Genomic DNA, 23,003 nt, shown 5'->3' on the forward strand with positions numbered 1-23,003 from the left:
GAGGAAGGTGAGAGTAGAGGAGGATGGTGAGAGTAGAGGAGGAAGGTGAGAGTAGAGAAGGAAGGTGAGAGTAGAGGAGAATGGTGAGAGTAGAGGAGGATGGTGAAAGTAGAGGAGGATGGTGAGAGTAGAGGAGGAAGGTGAGAGTAGAGGAGAATGGTGAGAGTAGAGGAGGAAGGTGAGAGTAGAGGAGGAAGGTGAGAGTAGAGGAGGATGGTGAGAGTAGAGGAGGAAGGTGAGAGTAGAGGAGGAAGGTGAGAGTAGGGGAGAATGGTGAGAGTAGAGGAGGATGGTGAGAGTAGAGAATGGTGAGAGTAGAGGAGGATGGTGAGAGGAGAGGAGAATGGTGAGAGTAGAGGAGGATGGTGAGAGTAGAGGAGAATGGTGAGAGTAGAGGAGGATGGTGAGAGTAGTGGAGAATGGTGAGAGTAGAGGAGGATGGTGAGAGTAGAGGAGAATGGTGAGAGTAGAGGAGAATGGTGAGAGTAGAGGAGAATGGTGAGAATAGAGGAGAATGGTGAGAGTAGAGGAGAATGGTGAGAGTAGAGGAGAATGGTGAGAGTAGAGGAGGAAGGTGAGAGTAGAGGAGGAAGGTGAGAGTAGAGCAAGAGTAGAGAGAGAGTAGAGCACCTATTTGAAGACCTGTTTTTGACACTACAGTGTTACGGTAGCTAGTAATGAGTCTAGGAGCGGTTGTTAACTAACTGTAAACAACTTTAACTGTGGGGTGAAACAATACACTTACTTACTGTTAGGTAGATACCGTTACCACTCTATGCTAGCAAACACAACGCTGCCTCCAAAACTGGTAGTGTGTCTCCAGGAATGATATGTTTACATGTTGCTGTTTGTGACATATCCTCTTTCCAAGCGTATAGTGACGGCCTTGGTAGGTCTACGCTTTGTTCTTGTTGACGTCTGGAATCAGAAAGTTGCCCGGCTGTGTATGATGATGTCATATTGCTGAGTAACGTCAGACTGAGTCTCACCTGATGTAGGCCTCTCTGTCTCGGTCCAGGCAGGTCAGACCCATCCGCTCTCCACTCATCCTCTTCCTCTCCTCCTCTCCTGCAGGGTCTGAGGGATACATGGAGCGAGGAGGTCCTAGGAGACAAATATCAGTTCAGGGAGAAGTCTTCACCACCTTTCCCCTGATGAGCCCTAACCCCCAACACGCAGTCTCTGCACCTCACAAATATCTATCTAAAACTAACCTCAAGGGTGGAATCTCTAACACTAAGTCCCAGGGAACACTAAGTCTTCTGTGCCACTAATTTACTCTCCCCCCCTGACCAATGGGTCTTGTTTCTACCTTCCTCTCTCTCTCCCAACCATACCTACTACAGCTCTACAGCCTGCCTCTCTCTCTCTCTCTCCCAACCATAACTACTACAGCTCTACAGCCTCTCTCTCTCTCTCTCTCTCTCTCCCAACCATACATACTACAGCTCTACAGCCTGTCTCTCTCTCTCTCTCCCAACCATACCTACTACAGCTCTACAGCCTCTCTCTCTCCCTCTCTCTCCCAACCATACCTACTACAGCTCTACAGCCTGCCTCTCTCTCTCTCTCTCCCAAACATACCTACTACAGCTCTACAGCCTCTCTCTCTCTCTCTCTCTCTCTCCCAACCATACCTACTACAGCTCTACAGCCTCTCTCCCTCTCTCTCTCCCAACCATAACTGCTACAGCTCTACAGCCTCTCTCCCTCTCTCCCAACCATACATACTACAGCTCTACAGCCTGCCTCTCTCTCTCTCTCTCCCAACCATACCTACTACAGCTCTACAGCCTCTCTCTCTCCCTCTCTCTCCCAACCATACCTACTACAGCTCTACAGCCTGCCTCTCTCTCTCTCTCTCCCAACCATACCTACTACAGCTCTACAGCCTCTCTCCCTCTCTCTCTCTCCCAACCATACCTACTACAGCCTGCCTCTCTCTCTCTCTCTCTCTCTCCCAACCATACCTACTACAGCTCTACAGCCTCTCTCCCTCTCTCTCTCTCTCCCAACCATACCTACTACAGCTCTACAGCCCCTCTCTCTCTCTCTCTCTCTCCCAACCATACCTACTACAGCTCTACAGCCTCTCTCCCTCTCTCTCTCTCTCCCAACCATACCTACTACAGCTCTACAGCCTCTCTCTCTCTCTCTCTCCCAACCATACCTACTACAGCTCTACAGCCTGCCTATCTCTCTCTCTCTCCCAACCATACCTACTACAGCTCTACAGCCTCTCTCTCTCTCTCTCTCTCTCCCAACCATACCTACTACAGCTCTACAGCCTCTCTCCCTCTCTCTCTCCCAACCATACCTACTACAGCTCTACAGCCTCTCTCCCTCTCTCTCTCCCAACCATACCTACTACAGCTCTACAGCCTGTCTCTCTCTCTCTCTCTCCCAACCATACCTACTACAGCTCTACAGCCTCTCTCCCTCTCTCTCTCCCAACCATACCTACTACAGCTCTACAGCCTGTCTCTCTCTCTCTCTCTCCCAACCATACCTACTACAGCTCTACAGCCTGCCTCTCTCTCTCTCTCTCCCAACCATACCTACTACAGCTCTACAGCATGTCTCTCTCTCTCTCTCTCCCAACCATACCTACTACAGCTCTACAGCATGTCTCTCTCTCTCTCTCTCCCAACCATACCTACTACAGCTCTACAGCCTGCCTCTCTCTCTCTCTCTCTCTCTCCCAACCATACCTACTACAGCCTGCCTCTCTCTCTCTCTCTCCCAACCATACCTACTACAGCCTGCCTCTCTCTCTCTCTCTCTCCCAACCATACCTACTACAGCCTGCCTCTCTCTCTCTCTCCCAACCATACCTACTACAGCTCTACAGCCTGTCTCCCTCTCTCTCTCCCAACCATACCTACTACAGCTCTACAGCCTGCCTCTCTCTCTCTCTCTCTCCCAACCATACCTACTACAGCCTGCCTCTCTCTCTCTCTCCCAACCATACCTACTACAGCTCTACAGCCTGTCTCTCTCTCTCTCTCTCTCCCAACCATACCTACTACAGCTCTACAGCCTCTCTCTCTCTCTCTCTCCCAACCATACCTACTACAGCTCTACAGCCTGTCTCTCTCTCTCTCTCTCTCCCAACCATACCTACTACAGCTCTACAGCCTGTCTCTCTCTCTCTCTCTCTCTCTCTCTCCCAACCATACCTACTACAGCTCTACAGCCTGTCTCTCTCTCTCTCTCCCAACCATACCTACTACAGCTCTACAGCCTGTCTCTCTCTCTCTCTCCCAACCATACCTACTACAGCTCTACAGCCTGTCTCTCTCTCTCTCTCTCTCTCCCAACCATACCTACTACAGCTCTACAGCCTCTCTCCCTCTCTCTCTCCCAACCATACCTACTACAGCTCTACAGCCTCTCTCCCTCTCTCTCTCTCTCCCAACCATACATACTACAGCTCTACAGCCTGCCTCTCTCTCTCTCTCCCAACCATACATACTACAGCTCTACAGCCTGTCTCTCTCTCTCTCCCAACCATACCTACTACAGCTCTACAGCCTGCCTCTCGCTCTCTCTCCCAACCATACCTACTACAGCTCTACAGCCCTCTCTCTCTCTCTCTCCCAACCATACCTACTACAGCTCTACAGCCTCTCTCTCTCTCTCTCTCCCAACCATACCTACTACAGCTCTACAGCCTGCCTCTCTCTCTCGCTCTCCCAACCATACCTACTACAGCCTGCCTCTCTCTCTCTCTCTCTCCCAACCATACCTACTACAGCTCTACAGCCTGCCTCTCTCTCTCTCTCTCTCTCTCTCTCCCAACCATACCTACTACAGCTCTACAGCCTGCCTCTCTCCCTCCCAACCATACCTACTACAGCCTGCCTCTCTCTCTCTCTCTCCCAACCATACCTACTACAGCTCTACAGCCTGCCTCTCTCTCTCTCCCAACCATACCTACTACAGCCTGCCTCTCTCTCTCTCTCTCCCAACCATACCTACTACAGCTCTACAGCCTCTCCCCCTCTCTCTCCCAACCATACCTACTACAGCTCTACAGCCTGCCTCTCTCTCTCTCTCTCTCCCAACCATACCTACTACAGCTCTACAGCCTCTCTCCCTCTCTCCCAACCATACCTACTACAGCTCTACAGCCTCTCTCTCTCTCCCAATCACACCTACTACAGCTCTACAGCCTGCCTCTCTCTCTCTCTCTCCCAACCATACCTACTACAGCTCTACAGCCTCTCTCTCTCTCCCAACCATACCTACTACAGCTCTACAGCCTCTCTCCCAACCATACCTACTACAGCTCTACAGCCTCTCTCTCTCTCTCCCAACCATACCTACTACAGCTCTACAGCCTCTCTCTCTCTCTCTCTCTCCCAACCATACCTACTACAGCTCTACAGCCTCTCTCCCTCTCTCTCTCCCAACCATACCTACTACAGCTCTACAGCCTGCCTCTCTCTCTCTCTCTCCCAACCATACCTACTACAGCTCTACAGCATGTCTCTCTCTCTCTCTCCCAACCATACCTACTACAGCTCTACAGCATGTCTCTCTCTCTCTCTCTCCCAACCATACCTACTACAGCTCTACAGCCTGCCTCTCTCTCTCTCTCTCTCCCAACCATACCTACTACAGCCTGCCTCTCTCTCTCTCTCTCCCAACCATACCTACTACAGCCTGCCTCTCTCTCTCTCTCTCTCCCAACCATACCTACTACAGCTCTACAGCCTGTCTCCCTCTCTCTCTCCCAACCATACCTACTACAGCTCTACAGCCTGCCTCTCTCTCTCTCTCTCTCCCAACCATACCTACTACAGCCTGCCTCTCTCTCTCTCTCCCAACCATACCTACTACAGCTCTACAGCCTGTCTCTCTCTCTCTCTCTCTCTCTCCCAACCATACCTACTACAGCTCTACAGCCTGTCTCTCTCTCTCTCTCTCCCAACCATACCTACTACAGCTCTACAGCCTGTCTCTCTCTCTCTCTCTCTCCCAACCATACCTACTACAGCTCTACAGCCTGTCTCTCTCTCTCTCTCCCAACCATACCTACTACAGCTCTACAGCCTGTCTCTCTCTCTCTCTCCCAACCATACCTACTACAGCTCTACAGCCTGTCTCTCTCTCTCTCTCTCTCCCAACCATACCTACTACAGCTCTACAGCCTCTCTCCCTCTCTCTCTCCCAACCATACCTACTACAGCTCTACAGCCTCTCTCCCTCTCTCTCTCTCTCCCAACCATACATACTACAGCTCTACAGCCTGCCTCTCTCTCTCTCTCCCAACCATACATACTACAGCTCTACAGCCTGTCTCTCTCTCTCTCTCCCAACCATACCTACTACAGCTCTACAGCCTGCCTCTCGCTCTCTCTCCCAACCATACCTACTACAGCTCTACAGCCTCTCTCTCTCTCTCTCTCCCAACCATACCTACTACAGCTCTACAGCCTCTCTCTCTCTCTCTCTCCCAACCATACCTACTACAGCTCTACAGCCTGCCTCTCTCTCTCGCTCTCCCAACCATACCTACTACAGCCTGCCTCTCTCTCTCTCTCTCTCCCAACCATACCTACTACAGCTCTACAGCCTGCCTCTCTCTCTCTCTCTCTCTCTCTCCCAACCATACCTACTACAGCTCTACAGCCTGCCTCTCTCCCTCCCAACCATACCTACTACAGCCTGCCTCTCTCTCTCTCTCTCCCAACCATACCTACTACAGCTCTACAGCCTGCCTCTCTCTCTCTCTCTCTCTCCCAACCATACCTACTACAGCCTGCCTCTCTCTCTCTCTCTCCCAACCATACCTAGTACAGCTCTACAGCCTCTCCCTCTCTCTCTCCCAATCACACCTACTACAGCTCTACAGCCTGCCTCTCTCTCTCTCTCTCCCAACCATACCTACTACAGCTCTACAGCCTCTCTCTCTCTCCCAACCATACCTACTACAGCTCTACAGCCTCTCTCCCTCTCTCCCAACCATACCTACTACAGCTCTACAGCCTCTCTCTCTCTCTCCCAACCATACCTACTACAGCTCTACAGCCTCTCTCCCTCTCTCTCTCTCCCAACCATACCTACTACAGCTCTACAGCCAGTCTCTCTCTCTCTCTCTCCCAACCATACCTACTACAGCCTCTCTCTCTCTCTCTCTCCCAACCATACCTACTACAGCTCTACAGCCTGTCTCTCTCTCTCTCCCAACCATACCTACTACAGCTCTACAGCCTCTCTCTCTCTCTCTCTCTCCCAACCATACATACCACAGCTCTACAGCCTCTCTCTCTCTCTCTCCCAACCATACCTACTACAGCTCTACAGCCTGTCTCTCTCTCTCTCTCCCAACCATACCTACTACAGCTCTACAGCCTGCCTCTCTCTCTCTCTCTCCCAACCATACCTACTACAGCTCTACAGCCTGCCTCTCTCTCTCTCTCTCCCAACCATACATACCACAGCTCTACAGCCTGCCTCTCTCTCTCTCTCTCCCAACCATACCTACTACAGCTCTACAGCCTGCCTCTCTCTCTCTCTCCCAACCATACCTACTACAGCTCTACAGCCTGCCTCTCTCTCTCTCTCTCCCAACCATACATACTACAGCTCTACAGCCTCTCTCTCTCTCTCTCCCAACCATACATACTACAGCTCTACAGCCTGCCTCTCTCTCTCTCTCTCTCTCTCTGCATGCTGGGAGTGTTTGGTGCATGCTGGGAATTGTATGAGCGAAGGAGTGCGTGTGTTGTGTAGAGTTAGATATTCACAACTTTCTTTCGGTTTTCTATTTCTTGGTGGCATTTCCTTCTGTGCATGATTAAGGTTATTATTTTTGTTTTGGTAGAATTAAGTATATTTTTTTCGTATCGAAATGACCCTGATTTTGGCGGGGATGGCAGCCCGAATGGGGATGCCGTCCCTGTCACTTCGACACGGCTTTAGGTGTGTTACTGAAGCTACTGTCACGGTGGAGGAGTTTCTGGTCGCCGTAGTAGAGAAGGTAGGATATGAGAGTGTCTTGTAGATCGTATGGTTGAGCATGGTGTACTTCTTAAAGAAGAGTGTCTTGTTGATCGTATGGTTGAGCATGGTGTATTTCTTAAAGAAGAGTGTCTTGTAGATTGGATGGTTGAGCATGGCGTACTTCTTAAAGAAGAGTGTCTTGTTGATCGTATGGTTGAGCATGGCATACTTCTTAAAGAAGAGTGTCTTGTTGATCGTATGGTTGAGCATGGCGTACTTCTTAAAGAAGAGTGTCTTGTTGATCGTATGGTTGAGCATGGCGTACTTCTTAAAGAAGAGTGTCTTGTTGATCGTATGGTTGAGCATGGCGTACTTCTTAAAGAAGAGTGTCTTGTTGATCGGATGGTTGAGCATGGCGTACTTCTTAAAGAAGAGTGTCTTGTTGATCGTATGGTTGAGCATGGCGTACTTCTTAAAGAAGAGTGTCTTGTTGATCGTATGGTTGAGCATGGCGTACTTCTTAAAGAAGAGTGTCTTGTTGATCGTATGGTTGAGCATGGAGTACTTCTTAAAGAAGAGTGTCTTGTTGAGCATGGTGTACTTCATAAAGAAGAGTGTCTTGTTGATCGTATGGTTGAGCATGGCGTATTTCTTAAAGAAGAGTGTCTTGTTGATCGGATGGTTGAGCATGGTGTACTTCTTAAAGAAGAGTGTCTTGTTGATCGGATGGTTGAGCATGGCGTATTTCTTAAAGAAGAGAGTCTTGTTGGTCGTATGGTTGAGCATGGCGTACTTCTTAAAGAAGAGTGTCTTGTTGAGCATGGTGTACTTCATAAAGAAGAGTGTCTTGTTGATCGGATGGTTGAGCATGGTGTACTTCTTAAAGAAGAGTGTCTTGTTGAGCATGGTGTACTTCTTAAAGAAGAGTGTCTTGTTGATCGTATGGTTGAGCATGGCGTACTTCTTAAAGAAGAGTGTCTTGTTGATCGTATGGTTGAGCATGGCGTACTTCTTAAAGAAGAGTGTCTTGTGGATCGTATGGTTGAGCATGGTGTACTTCTTAAAGAAGAGTGTCTTGTTGATCGGATGGTTGAGCATGGCGTACTTCTTAAAGAAGAGTGTCTTGTTGATCGTATGGTTGAGCATGGTGTACTTCTTAAAGAAGAGTGTCTTGTAGATCGTATGGTTGAGCATGGTGTACTTCTTTAAAGGAGAGTGTCTTGTTGATCGGATGGTTGAGCATGGAGTACTTCTTAAAGAAGAGTGTCTTGTAGATCGTATGGTTGAGCATGGTGTACTTCTTAAAGAAGAGTGTCTTGTAGATCGTATGGTTGAGCATGGAGTACTTCTTAAAGAAGAGTGTCTTGTAGATCGTATGGTTGAGCATGTCTTGTGTGATCTTCTTAAAGAAGAGTGTCTTAAAGAAGAGTGTCTGGTTGAGCATGGTGTACTTCTTTTAAAGAAGAGTGTCTTGTTGATCGTATGGTTGAGCATGGTGTACTTCTTAAAGAAGAGTGTCTTGTTGAGCATGGTGTACTTCTTAAAGAAGAGTGTCTTGTTTGATGGTTGAGCATGGAGTATGGTTGAGCATGGTGTACTTCTTAAAGAAGAGTGTTTTGTTGATCGTATGGTTGAGCATGGCGTACTTCTTAAAGAAGAGTGTCTGGTTGATCGGATGGTTGAGCATGGTGTACTTCTTAAAGAAGAGTGTCTTGTTGATCGGATGGTTGAGCATGGTGTACTTCTTAAAGAAGAGTGTCTTGTTGATCGGATGGTTGAGCATGGTGTACTTCATAAAGAAGAGTGTCTTGTTGATCGGATGGTTGAGCATGGTGTACTTCTTAAAGAAGAGTGTCTTGTTGAGCATGGTGTACTTCTTAAAGAAGAGTGTCTTGTTGATCGGATGGTTGAGCATGGTGTATTTCTTAAAGAAGAGTGTCTTGTTGATCGTATGGTTGAGCATGGCGTATTTCTTAAAGAAGAGTGTCTTGTAGATTGGATGGTTGAGCATGGTGTACTTCTTAAAGAAGAGTGTCTTGTTGATCGGATGGTTGAGCATGGTGTACTTCTTAAAGGAATGTTTAGTCAAGTTACACCTCTTTTTTCTCCGTCAACAAGGGTAACGATTTCAAATGTACCGCCGTTTATTCCAAATGAGCTATTGGAGCGCTTTGGGAAGTTCGCCAGTTCAATTAAGGTTGTCCCGTTGGGTTGCAAACACCCGGCGTTGAAACAGATAATGTCATTTCGGCGACAGGTGTTTATGTTTTTGGACTCACCGGAGCAGACTTTAGAGTTATCGTTTAAAGTCAAGTATGACAATAGAATGTATATGGCTTATGCTAGTATGGGTAGTCAACAGTGTTTTGAGTGTGGGGATGTTGGTCATAAGCGACATGCTTGCCCGAAAAGGGAGAAGGCCGAGGGAGGGGTGCAGGTGGTCCTCGTGTAACGCCTGGGCCCACTGATGTAGGGAGAGGTGGGCCGACAGCGGTAGAGCAGCCACAAGCACCTGTTGCCGAGGAACAAGTTATCCGTGTTGAGGGCATGGAGTTGCAACTTGTATTAGAGGGAAATGTTATGCAGCAGAAAATTATTGTTGTAGAAGATAAGGATGTATCTGAAGAGCCAGTTCCTCAGACAGGTGAGCAGATGCCCAGTATGAGTGCTGGGGTAAAGGAGGGTTTTCATGTGGAGCTAGGCTCCCAGGTAGTGGAGGAGATGCCCACTACGAGTAACGTGGTACAGGAGGGGGTTCATGTGGAGCTAGGCTCCCAGGTAGTGGAGGAGATGCCCACTACGAGTAACGTGGTACAGGAGGGGGTTCATGTGGAGCTAGGCTCCCAGGTAGTGGAGGAGATGCCCACTACGAGTAACGTGGTACAGGAGGGGGTTCATGTGGAGCTAGGCTCCCAGGTAGTGGAGGAGAGGCCCACTACGAGTGCTGGGGTAAAGGAGGGTTTTCATGTGGAGCTAGGCTCCCAGGTAGTGGAGGAGATGCCCACTACGAGTAACGTGGTACAGGAGGGGGTTCATGTGGAGCTAGGCTCCCAGGTAGTGGAGGAGATGCCCACTACGAGTAACGTGGTACAGGAGGGGGTTCATGTGGAGCTAGGCTCCCAGGTAGTGGAGGAGATGCCCACTACGAGTAACGGGGTACAGGAGGGGGTTCATGTGGAGCTAGGCTCCCAGGTAGTGGAGGAGATGCCCACTATGAGTAATGTGGTACAGGAGGGGGTTCATGTGGAGCTAGGCTCCCAGGTAGTGGAGGAGATGCCCACTACGAGTGCTGGGGTAAAGGAGGGGGTTCATGTGGAGCTAGGCTCCCAGGTAGTGGAGGAGATGCCCACTACGAGTGCTGGGGTAAAGGAGGGGGTTCATGTGGAGCTAGGCTCCCAGGTAGTGGAGGAGGTGCCCAGTACGAGTGCTGGGGTAAAGGAGGGGGTTCATGTGGAGCTAGGCTCCCAGGTAGTGGAGGAGGTGCCCAGTACGAGTGCTGGGGTAAAGGAGGAGGTTCATGTGGAGCTAGGCTCCCAGGTAGTGGAGGAGGTGCCCAGTACGAGTGCTGGGGTAAAGGAGGAGGTTCATGTGGAGCTAGGCTCCCAGGTAGTGGAGGAGATGCCCACTACGAGTGCTGGGGTTCATGTGGAGCTAGGCTCCCAGGTAGTGGAGGAGATGCCCACTACGAGTGCTGGGGTTCATGTGGAGCTAGGCTCCCAGTTAGTGGAGGAGATGCCCACTACGAGTAATGAGGTTCAGGTGGGGCTAGTCTCCCAGGTAGTGGAGGAGATGCCCACTACGAATGCTGGGGTAAAGGAGGGGGTTCATGTGGAGCTAGGCTCCCAGGTAGTGGAGGAGATGCCCACTACGAGTGCTGGGGTAAAGGAGGGGGTTAATGTGGAGCTAGGCTCCCAGGTAGTGGAGGAGGTGCCCAGTACGAGTGCTGGGGTAAAGGAGGGGGTTCATGTGGAGCTAGGCTCCCAGGTAGTGGAGGAGGTGCCCACTACGAGTGCTGGGGTAAAGGAGGGGGTTCATGTGGAGCTAGGCTCCCAGGTAGTGGAGGAGGTGCCCAGTACGAGTGCTGGGGTAAAGGAGGGGGTTCATGTGGAGCTAGGCTCCCAGGTAGTGGAGGAGGTGCCCAGTACGAGTGCTGGGGTAAAGGAGGAGGTTCATGTGGAGCTAGGCTCCCAGGTAGTGGAGGAGGTGCCCAGTACGAGTGCTGGGGTAAAGGAGGAGGTTCATGTGGAGCTAGGCTCCCGGGTAGTGGAGGAGATGCCCACTACGAGTGCTGGGGTTCATGTGGAGCTAGGCTCCCAGGTAGTGGAGGAGATGCCCACTACGAGTGCTGGGGTTCATGTGGAGCTAGGCTCCCAGGTAGTGGAGGAGATGCCCACTACGAGTGCTGGGGTTCATGTGGAGCTAGGCTCCCAGTTAGTGGAGGAGATGCCTGGTACGAGTGATGAGGTGCAAGTGGGGAGTGTTGAAAGGGATGTGGTAGAGGGGAGTCAGTTGTCTGTGGTCTCAGCTGAGGATCAGGAGAAGGATATGGATATCTCTTTTGATATGATATCAGCTGGATCAGACTTTTGGGAAATCTGTCAAATTGGCAGATTATTTTGATGTTGATAAGTTTGTGAGGTCAGCTGTGATGTTACAGAAGACGGTGGGGTTAGACCAGCTGAGTGAGAAGAAGCGGTTTCGCTTGAGGAAATGTATTACTGCTGTTGCAGCAGCAAAAGGTGGTGGGAAACGTGTTCAGGTTAATAAGAGAAGATTAAAACAATGATGATGATCATGCTTCATAGGGTGTCGTTTTTCTCCTTGGTTTCTTCTGCTTTTCCTTTCTCTTTTCTACACGGAGGTACTAAGGGTCGGTTCTCTCAATATTAATGGGGGAAGGGACAGGAATAAGAGGGCTTGGGTATTAGAAGTAATAAAACAGAAAAGGCTTAATGTAGTTTTCCTACAGGAAACACATAGTGATGAGGAAAATGAGGTTGACTGGGGTATGTGGTGGGAGGGGCAGCATGTACTCAGTCACGGTACTAATTTCAGTGCTGGGGTGGCAATTTTGTTTTCCTCAGGTTTAGGGGTGACAGAGATTGTCAAGGGTCGGGTTTTATTGGTCAAGGTGGATATTATGTTATGTTTTTTATTTATTTTTTATGTTTATGCTCCTAATGAGGGTACAGAGCGTATTGCTTTATTTGATCAAATAAAGGAAACCTTAAGACAGTGTGACCAAGAGAGGTGTATGGTTTTAGGGGGGACTGGAACTGTACAGTGGATTTTACTGTTGATCGCACTGCTGAAGAACCTCACCTGCGGTCAGCCACTTGTCTGTCTGGTCTATTAACTGAGCCTGAGCTTTCTGATGTGTGGAGAGTCAGGAATGCAAAAGTTAGGCAGTACACATGGCTAAAAATTAATGAAGGTTGTGTCAGCGCAGCAAGGTTAGACAGGTTGTATGTATCTGAGCAATACTGTAGTAGGGTTGGAAGGTGTGCCGTTACTCCTGTGGGTTTCTCTGATCATCATATTGTTACTGTTGATATTCACTTGTCCTGTCCACAGAGGTTATCACCTTACTGGTATTTTAATGTTAAATTGTTACATGATGTCATGTTTTGTGACAGGTTTTTGTTGTTTTGGGAAAAATGGAGGGTTACAAAAGGGAATTTTGAGTCCTTGAGACAATGGTGGGAGGTTGGGAAGGAACAAATACCATGGTTTTGTCAACAGTATACTGCTCTGTCTCAAACTGAAGTTAAAGAGACTATCAACAGTATACTGCTCTGTCTCAAATTGAAGTTAAAGAGATTATCAACAGTATACTGCTCTGTCTCAAATTGAAGTTAAAGAGACTATCAAGGCCCTTGAACAGGACATCAAGTCTATTGAATTGAAGCTGCTCTCTCATAACGACCCTGGACTAGTCATGAACTTACAGAACAAGAGACATGAACTGAGGTTGTTTCTGCATGAAAGAGTGAAGGGTGCCTTGATTAGGTCTCGTTTTGCTTCCCTCAAGGATATGGATGCTCCTAGCGCTTTAAAAAAAACCTAGGACAGTCGACATTGCAACGTAAACAGATGGTCTGCCTTCGTCACCCTGATGGGAAGGTGACCACGGATGACAGTGAAATGCCTCAACATGCCGGGGATTTCTACTCGGCCCTCTATAAGGCGGAGGATTGTGACTCTCTGTGTACTGAACAGTTGTTACATGGTCTTCCTCAATTGGGACCTGAGCAGAGAGTCGCATTGGACTCTGACATTACACTGCAGGAGCTGTCCACAGCAGTTATTCAGCTCTCAACAGGCCGAGCTCCTGGCATTGATGGTTTACCATCTGAGTTTTATATGCACTTTTGGGGGTCTATTGGGGAGGATTTTTATGAAGTGGTGTGTGAATCCTTTCATGAGGGTTCTCTTCCTGTATTCTGTCAACGTGCGGTGCTTTTACTGTTCCCAAAAAAGGGGGATTTGGCTCTCATAAAAAAATTGGAGACCTGTTGCTTTGCTGTGCGCAGAATACAAAATTGTTTCTAAATGTCTCTCAAACAGGTTGAAAGAGTATCTGGGATTGTTGGTCCACAAGGACCAGTCCTACTGTGTACCTGATCGCTCTATCGTTGATAACTTGTTTCTGATAAGAGATGTTTTAGACATTTGTAAACTGTCTGATGTAAATGTGGGTTTACTTTCTTTGGATCAGGAGAAGGCTTTTGATCGTGTGGACCACCAGTACTTGTTTAAAACAATGAAAGCCTTTGGGTTTGGGGATGTTTTTTTGTCTTGGATGAATTTACTGTATGCTGGGGCCTCGTGTATGGTGAAGGTGGGGGCTGGTTTGAGTTGCCCCATCCCTGTCCAAAGGGGCATCAGGCAGGGATGCCCAACTTCAGGGCAGTTATATAGTCTGGCGATTGAACCAATGCTTTGTTTTTTAAGAGCGAGGCTTACTGGTTTCTCTGTGCCAGGTGCAATGAAGGGTCCCACAATAGCACTGTCTGCGTATGCAGATGACGTGACAGTTTTTATTACAGGGGGTGAGGATGTTAAGGTTCTCTCAAAAAGCTTTAAAGGTATATGAGGGGGCCTCCTCAGCTAGAGTCAATTGGGGAAAGAGTGAAGCGCTGTGGGCAGGTCAGCTTCAAACGGGGTCCGCTCCATGGTTACCAGGGGGGCTTCAGATGGGGTCCGCTCCACAGTTACCAGGGGGGCTTCAGATGGGGTCCTCTCCACGGTTACCAGGGGGCTTCAGATGGGGGCCGCTCCACGGTTACCAGGGGGGCTTCAGATGGGGTCCGCTCCACGGTTACCAGGGGGGCTTCAGATGGGGTCCGCTCCACGGTTACCAGGGGGGCTTCAGATGGGGTCCGCTCCACGGTTACCAGGGGGGCTTCAGATGGGGTCCGCTCCACAGTTACCAGGGGGGCTTCAGATGGGGTCCGCTCCACAGTTACCAGGGGGGCTTCAGTGGGGCAGAGATGGGATGAAGACATTGGGGGTTTATCTAGGCTCTGATGTATTTCAGAAAAAGAACTGGGAGGGTGTAGTGGAGAAGGTGTGTGCCAGACTGTCAAGATGGAAATGGGTGCTGCCCCAGCTGTCTTATAGGGGAAGGGTACTGGTAGCTAATAATCTTGCTGCCTCTACCCTTTGGCACAGACTAATGATTTTACAGTCTGATACAAGAGCTTCAGAGGACCCTTGCAGCCCTGTACCTGCCACTGCACGCGGGTGGGCAAGGCCTGGTGGACATTTCCTCTAGGATCATGGCTTTCCGGCTTCAAGCAGCCCAGAGATTGTTGTACAGAGACGGTTCTAGCTGGGTTGAAACAGCCTACACATTGATGAGGAGAGCAGGCTGTTTGGGCTTAGACAAGCACCTTTTCCTCTTAAAGCTGGAGGGGGGTGATTTGCCTGGCCAGACTCCATTTTATGAGTCTGTTATGCAGGCTTGGAGAGTCCTTGTCAAGTCCCGTAAGGCTAGCACGCCACCAGGGATGTGGCTTTTTGAAGAGCCTTTTTCACAACACTGCCATCCAGTCCCGTGTTCTGGTTTCAGCCAGCCTACGTTCATGCCTGTTAGGCGTGGGGTGTACCAAGCTGGGTCATCTGATGCGGAGCAGGAGCAGATCGTTGGAGGAGCTGTGAGAAAGAGCAGGGATCCGATCATCTCGCCTACTGAGGAAGGTCGTCACTGAGGTCTGTGACTCCTTGCCAGTGCTTCATCTGCAGTATGTGACTGATACTTCCAATTCTGATCGGTGGAGGGAGGGTCTGGATTATGTGTTCCCTGCAGTGATTGTAAGTGCTGCGATGGGGGCATTTGAGGAGGACGTGGGGATGCTGCTTTCCTTCGATACCCCGGAGCTGGGGGAGTTCAAGGAGGTGGGAAAGAAGGCCATGTACAGAATATGTGTAATATGTGCCTCTTCCCTGGAAGGGGTAAAATCGTCGAGGTGGGCGGGTGTGCTTGGTCCAGGTGCCTCTCCAAAAGGCTGTTGGCGATCATTATATAAACTGCCTATTGATAAGAGGACAGCTGACCTCCAATGGAGGATAATACATGGAGCTATAGCCACCAACATGCATCTGGTACACCTGGACCCTGCTGTTGGGGAGGGGTGTCCATTCTGTGCTGAGTCTGAAACTCTGGCACATCTGTTTTTACTGTGTCCCAGGTTGGTCGGGATGATTGACCTGATCACTGATTGATTCTCAACGTTGGGAGAGGTTTTCTCTTCCCAACTGTATATATTTGGGCCAAAGTACAGGTTCAGTCAAAAGGGTGTAGTTGTGTTGCTTAATTTTGTGTTAGGGGCAGCAAAATTAGCGATATGGAAGACCCGAAAGAACAGTATTCGGGAACAGGGGTCTGTGGATGTGGTGGGAATGTTGGCAGCGAGACTAAGGGTTGAGTTTGCCTATTATAAACTTGTCAACAATATTGATCTGTTTTTGAGTATATGGGGTATTCAGAGGCTGTTGTGTTTAGTTACTGTGGAGGAAGAATTGGAGTTGTGTTTTTAATTGATGTGTAACTGTGGTTTTGTATGAGTATTTATTGTGTGGTGGGCCCCCAGACCCAATAAAGATTATTTAAAACTTTTTTTTTAAACTCTCCCTCTCTGCCAACCATACCTACTACAGCTCTACAGCCTGTCTCTCTCTCTCTCTCTCTCTCTCTCTCCCAACCATACCTACTACAGCTCTACAGCCTGTCTCTCTCTCTCTCTCCCAACCATACCTACTACAGCTCTACAGCCTGTCTCTCTCTCTCTCTCCCAACCATACCTACTACAGCTCTACAGCCTGTCTCTCTCTCTCTCTCTCTCTCTCTCCCAACCATACCTACTACAGCTCTACAGCCTGTCTCTCTCTCTCTCTCTCTCTCTCTCTCCCAACCATACCTACTACAGCTCTACAGCCTGTCTCTCTCTCTCTCTCGCTCTCTCTCTCTCTCCCAACCATACCTACTACAGCTCTACTGCCACAGACTCAGATCTCCTGCCATGTACTCCTCTCCTCCTCTCTTTTCTTCCCAGTGCCTCTAACTGCTTAGTCAAATAAAGCTGTTTCTACTTTAGGCTTTGGCAAAGCCCGCTGTTTATTTTTCATCAGCGAGGTCTTCCAAAGGTCGTAGATAAATAATCTCTGCTCAGTTCCCCTGCTCCTTCTGTTTATTTAAGCAAGTGACCCCAAAGGCCCGGAGGTTACCCCGTACCTTTCATGGAGGGGTGCACCCGCCCCTGCCGGCTGTTGGGGTGGGCGTCCACCGGGCGACAGGACGGTTCCCTCTGCCTCGCCACGGCGACTGCGATGCCCACAGGCGGTTGGCGCACCTCTCCCTCGCCGTGACCCACTGCCTCGCCCACCTCCCGGCCACGCCCCCCACAGTCAGAGCGCTCGCCGTCATTGGCCGGGCCCTTCCTGGTGGGCAAGGCCTGTTGTTGTTTGCTGCCTTGCAGGGTGCAGCTAACCCCGGGGGCTCCACCTCCAGGACCCCCAGGACCAGCGGATTTGAGGCTCCCCAGGCCTCCGAAGGGACTCTTCTGGGAGAGGAGCAGGGGCTGCTGGGTGCTGTACTTCAGCAGGCTCTTCATGGCACTGCTCTCCTCCTGGGCCTGTGAGGCGACCTGGGGGTCTTGCTGCTGCTGAGAAGGGGCTGGGGGTGGAGGTGGCTGGGGCTGGGGAGAAGGATGAGGAGGGAGGCCCATACTTTGCCCTGGTTGTTGCTGGGGCTGTTGTCTGCCACCACTGAGAGACTCCATGTAGGCCTTCCGCTGCTGCTCCTCCTCTGCAGGGTGGACGTGGTGAGGCCTCATGGCCCAGGGAGGAACCGGGGGCTGCTGGGGGTGATGCTGCTGTCCCTGCCCACTGTTGCTGTAGCCGTACGGGGACATCTCCAGCTTCCTGTTCAGGTCCTGGTTCTGTTTGTTGTTCTGGTTCAGCTCTACTGCTGGGGTGTCCGGGCCAGGCCCACCGTGCTGCTGGTGGCGAATACGGGCCACCTTCTGACCATCTCTCTGTAAGGAACAACTCCCACCTCCAGCACCACCGCCTGCACCTCCTCGACCCCCCAGGGGTGAGGCGTTGGGCAGGGGGCCCGGGAGGGAGCAGTCTCTGTAGGGGGAAGTGTTGACTGAGTGGGGGAGGGAGTGTCCGGCCTTGGCTCCCTGGGGAAGAGAGGGCCGGAACACATCGGTGGTGTCCACTCCCACGCTATTGATGCATTCGACGCTGCGAGAACGCACGGCTTGGTGCTGCTGGGTCTGGGGCTGCTGGGGAAGGGGTTGTTGGGTCTGGGGTTGTTGGGTCTGGGGCTGTTGGGGCTGGGTTTGTTGGGGCTGGGGCTGTTGGGGCTGGGGCTGCTGGGGAAGGGGTTGTTGGGGATGGGGCTGTTGGGGCTGCTGGGGAAGGGGTTGTTGGGGATGGGGTTGTTGGGGGTGGTGACTCTGCTGCTGCATCCAGTCCGGGGTCTTCTCAGCCTTTCTGTACAGCTGCTGCTGCTGTTTCCTGTGCCAGTTACTCTTCTCCATGGCCTTGTCCTTGGCACTGCCGCCCCCACCCACCAACCCCTGGCAGTCGGTTGGGGTGCCCATCTGGAAGGGTTGCCCGCTGGACTTGTCCCCCAGGTGTCCTCCCCCAACAGATGGTATGAACGTGGGCCCTGTCACTTTGGGGTCTCGCCCCCCTCCCCCTCCCCTCTCGTGCGGCGAGGGGTTGGTTAGAGGGGCAGGTGGAGGCGGGCAGAAGAAGTCCGGGTGGTGGTGTGTGTGGGGGTGGTGGGGATGGCTGGGGTGGAGCTGAAGGCAGTGGAACCCCCCCGGATGCGGGTGAGGGTGGTGGTGGGGGTGGAGGTGGGGGTGGCCTCCCCCAGCGGCTGAACCCATTTGCAGGGGCGGCGCCACAGAGTAGGGAAGGGCGTGGTGGAGCATCTGGCCCCTCCCCTCCAGACAGTCCGAAGGCTGCTCACTGATCCTCATCTCGCCGCTCACCCCTTCCTTGGTGCAGCGGATGTTCCCCCCACCCTCCATGTGTCTGTGGCTGGCCTGTGTCTGAGCCCCCCTGCTCCCCACCACCTCCCCCCCATAGCTAGTCATGGAAGCCTTGGCTCCCCCCGTCCCAGAGTCCCCCCCGTTCTGCATCTTTCCATTGAGCAGGCAGGCGCTGAGGGTTCTGGTCATTCCTAGGGTCTGTTGGTGCTCCATGTGCCTCTCCAGAGCTCTGCTATTGACCTCCTCCAGGGAGACCGGGTGCTGGGGGTACTGGGGGTGCTGTTGGTGGGGGTGGGGCTGTGTGTGGCCGGGGTGTGGGTGGTGGTGGTGTGGATGTGAGGGTTGGGAGTGGTGGCTGTGGTGTTGCTGACGCTCCTTGGCCTCCTGTTTGCTGCTGGGCCTCTCCTTGTCCTTGGTGCTGGGGACCACCCCTCTCTCGACGGACCCTTCCTTCAGGCCCTTGTGTAGGCTGACTCCGCCCCCTGGGTCCATGTCCCGACTGCAGGAGCCCTGAGGGTGTCCCGGCCCCGCCCTGGAGATGGGCGGAAGACCGTGATTGGCTGAGATGAGAGGGGGCTGGGACGGAAGGCTTCTTAGATAGAAGTTCTCTGTAAGATATAAAAGTTCCAAATTATACAAATATAAAATATTTAAATGATATATACTGAACAAAAATATAAAGGCCACATGTAAAGTGTTGGTCCCATGTTTCATGAGCTGAAATAAAAGATCCCAGAAATGTTCTAAACGCACAAAAATATTATTTTGTCCACAAATGTGTTTACATGCCTGTTAGTGAGCAAGATGATCCATCCACCTGACAGGTGTGGCATAACAAGAAGCTGATTACAGCATGATCATTACACAGGTGCACCTTGTGCTGGGGACAATAAAAGGCCACTCTAAAATATGCTGGTTTTGTCACACAACACAATGCCACAGATGTTTCAAGTTTTGAGGGAGTGTGCAATTGGCATGGTGACTGCAGGAATGTCCACCAGAACTATAGAGGACCTATACCCTCCCAGGCCCACCCATGCTGTGCCAATGCCCATTCATGTGAAATCCATAGATTAGGGCCTAATTTATTTATTTAAATTGACTGATTTCCTTATATGAACTGAAAATCAGTAAAATCGTTTAAATTGTTGCATGTTGCATTTATATTTCTGTTCGGTAGAAAGAAACAGATTCCTAAAGGGGAAGTTCAGGATTTTAGAGATTTGTGTTGGAAAGTGTAATTCATTCAAAAAGATTTGCTTCCGTTGACTGTTAGGTAGTAGTGGATAAAGTTACCTTAAGTTTGTAGTGTCTGTTTTAATAGAAAACCAAACCATGGATTACAGTTTTTACTGGCCCATAGACGGCTTTCAGGCTGAGGAAATATCAAACTGTAAAATCCTGAACTTCCCCTTTAAAAAACATCCATTGGCCAACCAGGCAGCAAATCTAAAAGACAGGATTACATTATCACATTTAAGGTAATATCCCTCTGGGCATCCACATAGCGAGCAATATCCATTATCCAATTACATCATACTTTGTTGTGTTCAATTGGATTTCAATATCTTCATTCTGTCTGATTGAATTTTAATTTGTTTGACACTCACCTTTTTGGGTGTCGTAGAAACGGTGCTGCCCGTAGAGGACGCCGCTGTTGGCATGGTGATCCAAGTGGCTCATGGGAAGGAAGGTGTGGGCGAGACTCCCTGAGAATCGAGGATACCCCGGGGCTGCTGAGAGAGAGAGAGAGAGCGAGAGAGAGAGCGAGAGAGAGAGAGAGAGAGCGAGAGAGAGAGAGACACATTGGAAAGAATTAACAAAAAAAACAGAGCAAACTAGAATGCTATTTGGCCCTACACAGAGAGTACACAGCGGCAGAATACCTGACCACTGTGACTGACCCAAAATTAAGGAAAGCTTTGACTATGTACAGACTCAGTGAGCATAGCCTTGCTATTGAGAAAGGCCGCCGAAGGCAGACCTGGCTCTCAAGAGAAGACAGGCTATGTGCTCACTGCCCACAAAATGAGGTGGAAACTGAGCTGCACTTCCTAACCTCCTGCCCAATGTATGACCATATTAGAGAGACATATTTCCCCCAGATTACACAGATCCACAAAGAATTCGAAAACAAATCCAATTTGGAAAAACTCCCATATCTTTTGGGTGAAATTCCACAGTGTGCATCACAGCAGCAAGATTTGTGACCTGTTGCCACGAGAAAAGGGCAACCAGTGAAGAACAAACACCATTGTAAATACAACCCATATTTATGCTTATTTATTTTATCTTGTGTCCTTTAACTATTTGTACATTGTATATATATATATAATATGACATTTGTAATGTCTTTACTGTTTTGAAACTTCTGTATGTGTAATGTTTACTGTTCATTTTTGTTGTTTTTCACTTTATATATTCACTTTGTATGTTGTCTACCTCACTTGCTTTGGCAATGTTAACACATGTTTCCCATGCCAATAAAGCCCTTGAATTGAATTGAATTGAATTGAGAGAGAGAGAGAGAGAGAGAGAGAGAGAGAGAGAGAGAGAAGAGAGAGAATGAGAGAGAGAGAGAATGAGAGAGAATGAGAGAGAGAGAATGAGAGAGAATGAAAGAGAGAGAGAGAGAGAGAGAATGAGAATGAGAGACAGAGATAGAGAGAGAATGAGAATGAGAGAGAGAGAGAGAATGAGAATGAGAGAGAGAGAGAGAGAGAATGAGAATGAGAGATAGAGAGAGAGAGAATGAGAATGAGAGATAGAGAGAGAGAGAGAATGAGAATGAGAGATAGAGAGAGAGAGAGAGAGAGAATGAGAATGAGAGAGATAGAGAGAGAGAGAGAGAATGAGAGATAGAGAGAGAGAGATAATGAGAATGAGAGATAGAGAGAGAGAGATAATGAGAATGAGAGATAGAGAGAGAGCACTGAGTTAGAGTCGTCCCGTCACGACTGTGGAAATGACATATGATCCTTTAGGTCCCATGCAGCTGGTTGTGTTGTATATACACTAATAACTATACAGCCTCGGCTTGTCATATTCACTACTTGGGTTTGGAATGTAAACAATAGGAGACAATCTCTGTCTTGGGGATTGTGGTAATGGAGGAAACATATGGCTGTCTCTCTCTGAGCTGAGGAAGCTAGATGTTCCTTCTGTCTGAAGCAAGAGATAACACAGGCCCCAATTTTAAAGGGCCAATATGTGATATTTCCATTGGATTGAAGGTCTCTATCTACACTGACTGGCTGTTGCCCTTCGCTGCCCTTTTCTAGGGTTGAAAGATCAATTTGACTGGAGACCTTCAAGACTCGGCACCTGGTTCTATGACAACAAGCCCATCTGCAGAAGATTTACACAATCTACCAGGACTACATTTCAAACACAAAGGACCTTGAAGGTAGAGAAAGGAAGGACAGAAAGAAGGAGAGAGAAGGAGACAGAGAAGATGAGAGAAGGTCGAGAGAGAAGAACAGAAAGGAGAGAGAAGGAGACAGAGAAGGAGAGAAAGAAGGAGACAGAGAAGGAGACAGAGAAGGAGACAGAGAAGGAGAGAGAGAAGGAGAGAGCAGGTAGAGAGAGATGGAGACAGAGAAGAAGAGAGAAGGTAGAGAGAGAAGGAGACAGAGAAGAAGAGAGAAGGTAGAGAGAGAAGGACATAAAGGAGAGAGGAGACAGAGAAGGTAGAGAAGGAGAGAGAGAAGGAGAGAGAAGGAGACAGCGAAGGAGAGAGCAGGTAGAGAGAGAAGGAGACAGAAGAAGAGAGAAGGTAGAGAGAAGGACAGAAAGGAGAGAGAAGGAGACAGAGAAGGAGAGAGAGAAGGAGACAGAGAAGGAGAGAAGGAGAGAGAGAAGGAGAGAGAGGAGAGAGCAGGTAGAGAGAAGGAGACAGAGAAGAAGAGAGAAAGTAGAGAGAGAAGGAGACAGAGAAGGAGACAGAGAAGGAGAGAGAGAAGGAGAGAGCAGGTAGAGAGAGAATGAGACATGGAAGAAGAGAGAAGATAGAGAGAGAAGGAGACAGAGAAGAAGAGAGAAGGTAGAGAGAGAAGGGGGCAGAGAAGGAGACAGAGAAGGAGAGAGAAGGAGACAGAGAAGAAGAGAGAAGGTAGAGAGAGAAGGAGACAGAGAAGGAGACAGAGAAGGAGAGAGCAGGTAGAGAGAGGAGACAGAGAAGAAGAGAGAAGGTAGAGAGAGAAGGAGAGAGTAGGTAGAGAGAGAAGGAGACAGAGAAGGAGAGAGTAGGTAGAGAGAGAAGGAGACAGAGAAGAAGAGAGAAGGTAGAGAGAGAAGGAGACAGAGAAGGAGACAGAGAAGGAGAGAGAGAAGGAGACAGAGAATGAGACAGGGAAGGAGAGAGCAGGTAGAGAGAGAAGGAGACAGAGAAGAAGAGAGAAGGTAGAGAGAGAAGGAGAGAAAGAAGGAGTGAGAGACGATACTAAAGTTGCTCTGACAACATCTTCTTCATGCATCAGAGGCCCATCACAGCTCTGTCAGAGGCTGTTACCTCACTTGGGAGTTTATCCGGTCCATAATCAA

The 23,003-nt window shown here is 49.8% G+C and overlaps 1 protein-coding gene across 1 annotated transcript in view; it reads right to left on the bottom strand.

The window, feature by feature from the left end:
- Positions 1-23,003, bottom strand: part of LOC115124308 (BAH and coiled-coil domain-containing protein 1) — a 182,120-nt gene that overhangs the window by 133,435 nt on the left and 25,682 nt on the right. The window contains 3 exon segments of the mRNA XM_065010965.1: positions 990-1,104; positions 16,688-19,069; positions 20,072-20,197. Of these exon segments, the coding sequence (XP_064867037.1) occupies positions 990-1,104; positions 16,688-19,069; positions 20,072-20,197 (2,623 nt within the window).

The sequence above is a fragment of the Oncorhynchus nerka genome, linkage group LG26 (assembly GCF_034236695.1).
Source record: "Oncorhynchus nerka isolate Pitt River linkage group LG26, Oner_Uvic_2.0, whole genome shotgun sequence".
NCBI lineage: Eukaryota > Metazoa > Chordata > Actinopteri > Salmoniformes > Salmonidae > Oncorhynchus > Oncorhynchus nerka.